Consider the following 11,792-nt stretch of genomic DNA (forward strand, 5'->3'; position numbering starts at 1 on the left):
TAAAGTAACGTTTGTTTGTTTGAGGGAGAACTATCAGTAATGAATTAGGTGAGTTTCCATCAGTGGGGTTAAGGAAAACGACGTTCCAATCTTCACCGCCATTAAAAGGCTCTTGGGCAAGAGGTAGACGCTGCAAGTTTTTTTTTTACGCCACAATTATAGTGCCATGAAATGCCACTGATTTTGGAATAACCTCCGCGATCACAATGTTCAGCCTCTGTAATTTGTGTAAATTTCCGACTCTTCAGAAATCAATCTTTCCCCCTTCTTTCCCCCTGTCGTCTCTTTGTGTTTTTTCTTTTTGTTTGTTTGTTTTTGTTGTCTTTTCTTCCTGGTCTGCTCTTCTCTCCGAACGCTGGATTCTTCCTCATGCTGCTTTTGGTGTCGTTCTGTTTGCCGTCTGCACTGGTGTTTCCAATGCTTGCACTGTGGCCTCTGCCGTTGTCGTCTCCCCTTGCTTCCCCTCTTCACTCTCTCCGGTCACCGTCTGATTCTCTCTCTCTGTGTCTTTCTCTCTATCATTCTATGCTGTTCGATGCTCTTCCCTCGTTCTCCTTCCATCTTAATCTTTTCCCACCTGACGCGCTGCTCTCTCTGTTCTGCCGTTGAACTCGTGGTTCGCTCTCTTTTTATTTTGGCTTGTTTCACTTTTCGTGTAGGGCAGTAGTTCAGTCAGCGGGAGCCCCGTCCCTTCCACGTCGGGGACCAGCACGCCGCGTCGGGGCCGCCGCCAGCTGCCCCAGACCCCGGCCACGCCCCGGCCCCACGTCACCTACTCCCCCGTGGTCCGCAAGGCCGTGCCGGCACCGTCCGGGGGGCCGCAGCCGGGAGGCCGCCATCCCCCGGCGCCGACGCCCCGACACTTCTCCCCCGAACCTCCTCAGGGCCAGGGACCTCCCCCCGCGGGCCCCCAGCTGCCTCATCACGGCTCTCCTCGCCAGGGCCGCCATCCTCCGCCGCGGTGGGGCGGGGATGGCGGAGGGGGCGGCTCGGCGGAGGGCGACGGCTGCTTCTACAACCAGGACTACGAGACACGACACGAGCCGCCCGCCTATGAGCCCGGCGCTGTCCCGGGGGGCAACCCCCACCCGCACCCTCACCCGCATCAGCACCCGCACACCGGGGCCAACCACCCGCTGCCGCCTCCCCCCCAGTCGCAGCCCCATAACCCCCACCCCCTGCCTCCGCCCCAGCCGCATCCCGCCATCAACCCCCACCCGCACCCACACCCGCACCCGCACCCGAGCCGAACGTCGCCCAGGACTGCCCGCCACGTCCTGCCGCCGCCGCCCAGCACCGCGCTGATCGGGCCGGGGCCGGGGCTGCCCCAGCCCCCCCCCGCCCAGCGCCGCATGCCCAATGGCTACCGTGCCCCCTCCCCCTCCACCCACCTCCACGGACCCAACCCCCCCCCGCACAAGATCCCCCCCCCGGCAGGATCCCAGCACCACCCCCGGGGGCCTCGCAAGGGACTTCACGAACCGTACAGCGAGACGGAGGACGACGACTGGTGCTAGCCCCTGGGGAGCGGGGGGACGGACGGACGGAGAGATGGACGCATCGACGGAGGAAAGACTGTGACGGAGAACTGACCACGAGATGAAAAAACAGCGAAACGGAAAAGTGGAAGGGTCCCGCTCCCCTCCGTCTTTCCGTTCATTTTTTAGTTTTGGTTTTTTAAAAGTGACCCTGAGGCTGAAATGGAATCTCCGCCAAGACCACAGCGAGAAGGACGAGGACGAGATGACGCGTCCGACACGAAAGAAGGAAGACCCCCAAACTGCATGGGGGGGGGGGGTCTCCAGCCACTTTTACCAAGATGTCAACGAGTTGCAACTCGACAAGAGACGCTTCACAGCCGGTGACCAACAACGGCAACCACATTATTATTATTTTTTGCTTCTCACAACTTGCGCAAGTTCTGTCAGTTGCAAAAAATTAAATAAAAAGAAAAAAGATCCAACACCCCCCCCCCACCCCCCCGGGCTGGGGGGGGGGGGGGGTCAGGGGCGTGCCGGGGGCGGGTATTGATGAGTTTTATCATCTGTGTTTACTCCCAGATAAGAACGCTACTGATGACCGATGACGAGCCCTCCACAAGTGAGGAGGGGATGGGGGGGGGTGGTGGGCTGGACTTGAGCAACAAGCCGCCCCCCCCCCCATACAAGGGGGAGAGCGGCAGACACCGTGACCCCCCCACCCCCAAAAAGAAAAGAAAATCCACACTTTTTCGTAAAAGATAATCCATTATCTCCAAAACTATGAAAAAGAAAAGTGGGGTGTGTGTGTGTGTGTGTGTGTGTGTGTGTGTGTGTGTGTGTGTGTGCGCGCTCATGTGCTGGGGCGGGGCGGGGCGGAGCGGGGGAGTGGTGGGGTGGAGTGTCCGAGGGTGTTTTTCGGAAACAAGAACAAAGACAATACAGTTTGCTGCAGCACTTCTTCTGCCTCTGCGACCGCTTCCTCCTCCTCCTCCTCCTCCTCCTCCTCCCCCTCGTTTCCTTCGACTCCTTCAAAGCGCTCGAAGCTTGAATCCTCCGTTTGCACCCCCCATGCGCACCCTCCTGCATGAATGACGGAAAAAAAAAAAAACCCAAAAAAACAAACAAAAAAACGAAATGCTAATCGTATCGACTAAAATGCACCGTGCGTCGAGGAGGAATGGCTCCTCCGCTCTTTCGATTGTAAAGTGTGGGGTTTCTCTCCTTCCCGTCTCTCTCTCTCTCTCTCTCTCTCTCTCTTCCTCTCTCCTCAATGAGACCAACCTCTCTCTCTCTCTCTCTCTCTCTCCCTCTGTGCTGTTTGTTCTCGAAACCAAGCGAAAGAGAGCGAGACGGAGTAAACACAGAAGCAGGTCGCAGCCTGACGGTGACGCCGCTCAGACGGCACACTCCGCCTTTTGGGAGTCGGTCCCTTTTATAACCGTGAGCGTGCGCCGCATCATCGAGCCACCCCGGGTTGCCAGGTTGCGTAGGGGCGATGGTGTGGATTGCGCGTTATGTTTAACGATCAAATCTGGCAACGTCGCGGCTACTTTGCTGCCGATTGAACTTTGTTCACATTAAAAACAAACAAACAAACAAAAAAAAAAAAAAAGGCTGACGGTTGGGGGAATTGGGAGTCCTCTCCCACCACGATGAAGTTAGTTATTGCAGGTTTAAGTCCTTGTGATGTCCTGTGATCGTTTTGGGAAGCAGGGTAAAGAAGAGAGCGGCGGCGTCGGACTGACAAATCGGCGACGACGCATCGTCTTCCGGGGTTTTGGATTCGAAGGGGGGGAAACAAAAAAAAAAAGGCTGGAGAGAAAGAGAGATAAAAGAAGAGGAGAGAACCCCTTCATCTTTATTTTATTTCCATTCTTTGTTTGTTTTGTTATTTGTCAGTGGCAGTGGTTCAGTAAAAAAAAAAAAAAAAAGTCTTGTGATAATAATGATGATGATGACGATGATGATGATGTTCAGAATAATGAGAGAATGCGATTTTTTTTTTTTTTTTTGTGTGTTCAATTAATTTGAATATGGCATTATTAGCCATTTTACCGATGTGGCAGCATCTTTTCAACATCCATATGTCTCACTGAAAGATGGAGATCTGCATCACAGATGGGAAATCATTTTTCCAATGGTTCAAATCAGCACACACACAACAACGCCCCCTCTCAAGATATGACACTACTATAGGTGGTGAGTGGATAGAAAGAAACCACTTTTACAATACATCCAATAGAAAAAAAAAAAAGCAAGCATATGTAATTCAGTTTAGAACGAGGCTCAGACAAATGGTTTCAATTTGCATTTAAATTATGAGAAGATAAAAGTAGTCCAGTGCACTCCACAAATTAAATTCTCAGACGGAGAATTGCACCACCGGTCATGACCTGTAGATGGCCTCGTATGCAATACACCGCTTTGTTTACATTTTAGTTGACCCTTTACAGCCTGTTCCTTTGCTTGTCATGTGAATGGATGTTTTTTTTGTTTGTTGTTTTGTTTGTTTTTTCATTTCGGAAAGTTTTGTACTGGCTGAAGAAATCTGCATTTGTGCGGCCATTCCGATCGCGCAGGACCCTGCATGGCACGGCCAGATCAAACCTGCATGAGGTGGCAATTTGGAGGATGCAGGGTCTGGGCCGGGGTGAAATAGTGTGTGTTAGTGTGTGTGTTTGTGTGTTTGTGTGTGTGTGTGTGTTTGTGTGTGTGTGTGGGCTCATGTGTCTCTGCGTGTGTCGCTGCGTGCCTCAAAACATCCACGGGCACACTCCTCCTCGTCCACTAGACCGGCCTTACCCCACTGAGTAATAGCCAGGATACTATTATTAATGTTCTCAATATTTAATTCCTTCTTCCAATGAGAGAGACCGAGCTCCACAGTATCCGACTCGTCTGCATTTTTCCTGGAGGCCTTTCACGCGTTGACCAGAGAGTGCATAGAAAGAAGAAAACGAAAAGTAAAAACTGCCTATCACAGTGTCTTTGCAACCTCAGTGGAAGGTCTTAGACGGGGACCTTTCCCTGTGACATCACTTCCTGTGAGAGAGGCACACGAGGGACGTAGCAACTGGATGTGATGAGTCTGGGGCTGCCCGTGCACGTGTGTGTGCGTGTGTGTGTGTGTGTGTGTGTGCGCTTTATTCTTTGTTTTTATCTATTTCTAGTCTTAATTTTCTTTCTGTCATTATGATAATTTCATTGTAAGTGTAGTGTGCGTGTGTCCGCATGTGTTTTTGCGTGCACGTGCAACATACGTAAGAAATTTCCCCCAAACGAGACATGCAAAGCCCCCAACTCTCACCATTGGTCAATCGTGTCCCACGCTGACCAATAAAATCCACTAACGCATTAACTAACCACACAATGACTACAAAAAGCAATGTACAAGCCGCTACTGAAAAAAAAAGTTTTTATTAACAAAATGACTAAAAACAAAGGTAAAAAAAATAATTCTAGTTCCAGAAATGCATGTGCTATGTGCATGCCACACCGTGGGTGAACAGTCATCTTCAGGACGAAAAAAAAAAGAGAGAGAAAGCCGAATAATGAATTTAAAGGGAATTTAAAAGAAAAAAAAAGATATATACATAGGTAGATGTTTTTAAAAAGCAACGTTTCCTTTTTTTCCTTCTATTTTTGAGAACAAAAAAATGTTGAATAAAAAAATGACCAAAAAAATAGAGTCTAAAGAGAGAAAAAAAGGGGGAACTTTGGTTAAAAAAAAAAAAAAAAAGACTAGAAAATGCCAACGTTTCTCTTTTTCGTTCTTTTCCGTTGTTGGCAGATTGTTGCTGACACTTGGGGTTGAGACACCACACAACAATGTTCAGGACACCACCACCACAACAACAACAACAACAACAACAAAAACAAAAAAAACAAAAAACAAAAAAAACCCTCCTGTTTTTAAAGGTAAAAAAAAAAAAGAAGAAGAGGAAGAGAAAGTTGCGTTCAGAAGATGACGGTGTTTACCCCTCTTGTTTTCCTTATAATGTGCGGTGGTCGTGTAGAGATGGAGCTACAGCCAAATCTGAAAATGAAGGCTTTGTAACCTCTGATCTCTCACACACTTCCTCTCTCTCTCTCTCTCTATCTCTCTCTCTCTCTCTCTCTCTCTCTCTCTCTCTCTCTCTCTCTCTCTCTCTCGCACTCTTATCTGTCGCACTCTCAACCTGTCTCACTGCTATTTCTACCAGTGCATTTTGTAATTCCAAAATGAATTCTTCCTAAGGAATAATAAAAAAATAAAAATAAAAAAAATGGAGAGAATGCACACGGTTTGCCTGGAGGTCTGCTCATTTCTTTTTCCCGAATGCGGTGTAATGGACTGTGTTCTGTGTGTGTTCTGGGCTCGTGGGGAATGGGTCAGAGTTCACGTTTCCCGTTATTTGCTCGGACAATAGTTTGATTGGTCGGTACTCGCCCCCCCCCCCCCCCCCACCACGCGTCTTAATTTTAGGGAGAAGAATGCTCTGGTTTTTCTGGAAATAGCCTTTTTTTTGTCTATCTTACCCGGATCGCGCACGGGGGGCTACGTGGTTAGCACTGTTGCCAAGAGGGTCCTGGGTTCGAACCCCGGCACTCCCGGGTCCTTCCTGTCTGGAGTTTGCATGTTCTCAGCGTGTGTGTGTGTGGGTGTCCTTCCACCATCATAAGACATGCATGTGAGGGGTTAATACTCCGGCGGCCCTGCGGCTGCCAGCTGCCCCTAGGTATGGGGTGGGGTCAAATGCAGAGGGCTGATTTCGTTGCATCCTACTTGTCAATGACAATAAAGAGATCCTGGTCCATTCTATTCAGGCAAGAAGGTGGACCCCCCAGTGTCTCGAATGCTGAGTTATGTCACGATATAGGTGTAAATCCAGCATCATAATCATGGGTAAAATGAAAAGATGTTAGTTGTTGTTGTTTTTTTTCCCCCAAAAAACACAGTTGGTGGGCTGCACCCCCCCCCCACACACACACACACACACTTCTCAACCAATTCCTCTTCAAGATCTGCTTCCCACCAATCGACCCGTTGATTATCTAGAGGTTAGAGTCAAGGCCAACATCTTTACTTTGAGGATTATTTAAAAATATACTTATATCTCAGTGGTGTAGAAACAAGGGGCTCAGTTTGCAAAGTGTGAATCTAATGGGTTTACAACTGGCTACTAAAATAATCAAATAACTACTTTTACCCTTGATTTTACTCTAAATTCAGTTTACCGTCAAGTATCCCGCTTTTCCCCCTCTCTTTTTAAAAGCAGATGAGCAGAGACAAAATGGTCATCCCTGTTGTCTGATTAGGGTCGTGTAATGTCGGAAAGAGTAGCTGCAATGTGGGTTGCTGCTATGGCATCCTAATAAACAAAATTTAAAAAAAGCTTATAATTCTTCGAAGCTTGCCTGAACCCATGCAGTTAATTGCATGGGTTTAAATATAAAATGTCTGCTGCTTTTTTAAATGACTCTTGGCACAATTTCCTTATTAGTTTGGCTGCAACCTGCAGGAAGTGTCACTCATTTTAGTTCGTAAATTAGGGGTGGGGGATGGAACAAAGCCTTTGCATTCTTCACATCCGCAGACTTCCTGACTCCCCCCCTCCAACCTTCCCTCCTCAACACACGCACACACACACACACACACACACACACACACACACACACACACACACACACACACACACACACACACACACACACACACACACACACACACACACACACACACACACACACACACACACACACAGTTTCAAAAAAATGTTTTAATAAAAAAATGAGGAAGTAAACACCTTGTTCCCATTCTTGAGCAGCCATGTCCAATATAATATTATTAATAATAATTATAATAATTATTATTATTATTATAATAATAATGATACGTTATTTTATTCTAATAGCACTTTTGCCAAAGCTCAAAGACATTTACACACATTAAAATAACATGCAATGTGTCTGTCTTTTAGCATCTTTCCACTGCACTGCAAGACAGGATATTGCAAGTAGGTTTGTAGTGTTTCATTATTCATCATTTAGAAGAGTTATGAACTTATTTTCCAAATTGTACCTTGTATCATTTATTTTTATCCATCATGAAAACATTAATGCATAGGCTGGTTTGTGCAGTTCTCCAGCAGGCTCCAACCCCGTACGTCAAAGTTCTCCATTATGACCCTTTCAAAGAAAGTTTCTGTGTGGATTCCGGTCTCAAAAGGCAGAAACAACCCTGGGAATGTGAGCTGAGTTGGGGTGGAATCCCCCCTCGGTGCAGCGCTTCACACGGTCCATCAAAAGTCCACAATTCATGGACAGAGGCTGCAGCCTTTTGCGCTCCAAGTCCAGCTTGGCTTTCCTGCAAGGCACAAAGTCTGGTCCCGAGGAGACCTTCCCCCGTCTTCTCTTCCTGGATTGTCCGGAGAGACAGTCCGCGTAGTCCTGGTGGTCCATGTTCCGGGCTGCAGATGCATGGTCCTGGTGATCCATGTCCCGAGAAGTTGCATGGTCGTGGTGGTTCATGTCCCCGGCTGCAGATGCATTGTTCTGGTGGTTCATATCCTGGGAAGTTGCATGGTCCTGGTGGTCCATGTCCTGGGCTGCAGAGGCATGGTCCTGGTGATCCACGACCCGGCCAACAGATGCATGGTCCTGGTGGTCCATGTCCTGGGCTGCAGTGGCATGGTCCTGCTGGTCGATGTCCCGGAAAGTTGCACGGTCCTGGTGGTCTTTGTCCCGGGCCGCATCATGGTACATGTCCCTGGCGCATCGGACCACAAGGGTGAGCAGGAGGCTCCGGTGCAGGCGGAGACCCCCGCGCTGGGTGCGGAGGCTGTAAAGTTTCCCCAGAGCCGCCACCATGACGCTCCGGGCCTGGACACTGACCTCCATGAGGGCCGCTTTGTTGTCAATCCGGGAAAACACTTGAGTTGAGTTATTTCATTTGACATTTAATGGTCTTGTTTTGTATTTATTGTTTGGCTCTGCCCTCAGTGACTTCTCGTCCATTATGCGACCCAGTGTTCTCACTGTGGCTGCTTCTATAACCTCGGTGATGTCACACCCTCTTTGTCCAGTAAAGAGAGGCCGCAGAAAAAAAAAAGGAAGAAAAACATGTACAACCACAACAAGTGGTAAAACAGCTGTTTCAAGCGGTGACTGTATTCGGAATTTAAAGAAAAAACAGGAAGGAACAAGTAATGAAGCCTTCCACATAGTTAAACAATTTTATTGGAATTATACTGCCTATGAGGAGGCAATAGCCAAGATTTAATGATTAAACCTAATGATGGAGCCTAACCTATTAATGAACTAGTAGTAGCCACTTGATTTGTATATCATTTTATAAGCATCGTTTGGAAGCTATTGGTATAAATGTTATCGTTATATTGTGAAGTCGCTTTGGACAAAAGCCTCAGCTAAATGACGTCATGTGATGTAACGCTATTCACAGATGCATAATCTGAAATTGCCAAATCTAATTATTAACAAAATTGAGTTTTATTTGAGGCTCGATAGGGATAAATAATCCCCCCCCCCCCACAAATTATTTATCTTTGACGTATATTCGGTTGACGAGTAAGACGGCTGAAGGATCCCGTGTTTTTTTTCCTCCCATGGCACTCCAGTTGTTTATTCTCACCCTCCCTCGTTTCCTCTGGGAGGAAGCAGCATGGGGGTTAATAGACATGACCATATAAGGCACTTCCAGCTGCTGCGTCCAGGGGAAGATCCCTGACGCGCGTTGGAATCCCTTACTTCCGGTGACCATATAAGGCAGTAAGGCAGTTTTCCTCAAAGTCCCCCCCCCCCCCCCGTTGCTTCCCTCAGCCCCTAATACGGGCCTAGGGAAAGGCAGCTTTCCGGTTGGGAACAGAATGGAGCAGGAGCGATACTCCTCAGTTACAGACAATTACTATTCAACACACACCAAATCACCGGTTTGTTTCCCCGGAAACACAAAAATGAATGCAAAAAAAGACGACAGGTATGATGAGTATTTTTATGACCTCTGCTTCTGTCCTCTCCAGCAACTTGCAAACTTGCTCTAAAAATAAATATCTTAAAGGGGATTATTACTATTATGAAAAACCTCACTTTTTCAGTGCTTGTGCACATGCGTTTGGGTTTCTGATGGGCCTACAAACACACAAACTAAAAACAAGCCGTTCAGATTTGCAGCCCCTTTCGACACCACATGGGGCCCAGAATGGGAACCGCCTTCCATCTGAGTAACTCCGCCCATGGCTTGAGAATAACAAGCGCCACTGGGCACTGCTCTGTTGGCTGCACAGACCAGCACAAATCTTTTGAAAGAGAGATTAATTAATACCAACTGTCCGTGAAGAAACTGCAGACGATAGAAATTAAACGACAGTGGAAAGCGCTTACAATGATCACGGTTACAGTGATCAACCGTTCATATGGATCAGAAAATTTGGGACAGAATCATTCCTACTCAGATGCTGTTTAAGTAATTCACTTATAGTCATCAAGTAGGCTGCTTACAGTGTTCATTTTGGGTCTTTTCATTCATGACCACATATGGAGAGAAAAAAATTGAACTACGGTAATTCCATTTTCTTTTTACTTTACTTCCATGATGCTTTGCCTCGCGGTAACCCGTCTGTAGTGGTGGCGCTACGCCGGGGCTTGGGGGCGCTACAGCTGCGTCAGGATTTTGCATAGCCCCGGCATAGGTATTCCCTTACAATTTGACATTTTCATTAAACACTTTAAATCCTGTTTTGACAATTATTTTAAGTTTAAAATGTATTTAAGACTGATAATTCGTAAAATAGGCAGATGTAGAGCAGTGGTGTAAATGCATAATGGAGAGGAAGCAATCTCCGCTCCGCGTCTGTTTCTCCAGAAAAAACAACAGGTTTTTTTTTTTAGATGTATTTCTTTTCCTCCGTTTCCTAATTCAACAAAGCAAAAAGCCCCATGCATCACCTGTCCGGCTCCGCTGAGCCATTGGATGATAATCTACATGAGAAATAGAGAAAAAGAAAAGATAATGGTTATAATAATCACTCGTTTAAAGTGATTAATTCGATCACTATGAAACGTTTCCCCTGTATTTAAAAAATAATTCTGCTGTGTGTTTCTTTCTAAAAAATAAAAGTATGCAGTAGATGGACTGTCCGAGCCACTGTGTTTCTCCAAACAAAACCAATAAAAATTGTGTGTTGTTATTGTAGATTTATTTATTTTATTTTATTTAATTTAATTTTATTTTACTTTAGGACGTTTACATGACACAAAAAAATCCTCATGGGTGGGTGTCCTGGTGTAGTGTCCGTGTCCAACAATGCTTGGAGCACAGCAATGAAAGTCAGAACAAACATTCAAAGAAAGCCTTGTAGATCCAATATGAGTGATGATTCTGCAACTGGATTGTTCATTTTGTGCCTCAAATTTGTTCAGAAACAAATTTTAGTTGACTGATGAGGTGAAATCAGTGAACGCTTACAGACTTAATAAAACGACTCCGGAGTAAAGCTCAAACGCCGTTGGCTCACAGAACCCGGAACTTTTGCCCAAACCCCATTGGCTCACAGAACTCTGGGCCTCGGGAGGGTGGCGCCAGCCACTGAAACAGAGCCTCAGGAACATGATGGATTTATGTTAGAATGGCTAATGGTTAGAATGCATAATCTGAGTCATATTTTAAGAAGAAACTTCAAAAGCATGTTTTGGGGACCTCAGAGACCTACATTAACTTGTGTAAAAAAGGAGCATAATAGGTCCCCTTTAACTATCTGCGTCAATAGAGCTTGGAAGTGAAAACCCTGTTCACATGTGAATCGAGGATTTCGATTATTAGCCATGATGTCGTAACCATCCAAGGTAGACTCACCATGAGATATGAGATTGTGAAACAATGGTTTATGCTCCTGTAGAAGCCACAAGTCGAATTACATCAACCTGCGATGTCATGGAGAAGTACTACACAACCCACCACTCTGAAGTGTAGCATTAACGTCTCTGATTGGTGGAGTTTGCTGTTACCATGGAAATGTTTACTGCACCTGCGAACATCACTGTCGGCCAGTGAGATACGCCTCCCACTGAATTTAAACTATATGGGTCATTCCTGTTATGCAGTGAATTTTTCACCTCGTAACTTTTGAAGAAGAGTATCGATTTTTCATGTTTTTAGTATTCCATCAGAAAATTGACATTTACCATTTAATGTTAAAAACATTCAGGAAAACATATTGGCCAAGATCAGGGACTTTAAATCCTTAGAATTATTGGCAGATGGTACAGACACCGACTGTGAGAATATTCCAGGCTGGTTCGGCAGGGCTGGCACGA

At 46.5% G+C, this 11,792-nt stretch overlaps 2 protein-coding genes across 2 annotated transcripts in view; one reads left to right on the top strand and one right to left on the bottom strand.

Moving 5' to 3' along the window:
• The window catches only part of cacna1aa (calcium channel, voltage-dependent, P/Q type, alpha 1A subunit, a), a gene marked incomplete at both ends in the record, with an annotated part of 106,689 nt that extends 105,172 nt beyond the window's left edge, over window positions 1–1,517 (top strand). The window contains one exon of the mRNA XM_080008914.1: window positions 660–1,517. Within this exon, the coding sequence (XP_079865040.1) occupies window positions 660–1,517 (858 nt within the window). The remainder of the gene's footprint in view (window positions 1–659) is intronic.
• Window positions 1,518–7,225: 5,708 nt separating this feature from the next.
• LOC307236454 (uncharacterized protein) lies at window positions 7,226–8,502 on the bottom strand. The gene has a single exon (XM_080008879.1). The coding sequence runs from the start codon at window positions 8,358–8,360 to the stop codon at window positions 7,683–7,685; it is 678 nt and encodes a 225-aa protein (XP_079865005.1). The 5' UTR covers window positions 8,361–8,502; the 3' UTR covers window positions 7,226–7,682.
• Between the last annotated feature and the right edge of the window lie 3,290 nt (window positions 8,503–11,792).

The sequence above is a fragment of the Zeus faber genome (assembly GCF_960531495.2).
Source record: "Zeus faber genome assembly, chromosome: 11".
NCBI lineage: Eukaryota > Metazoa > Chordata > Actinopteri > Zeiformes > Zeidae > Zeus > Zeus faber.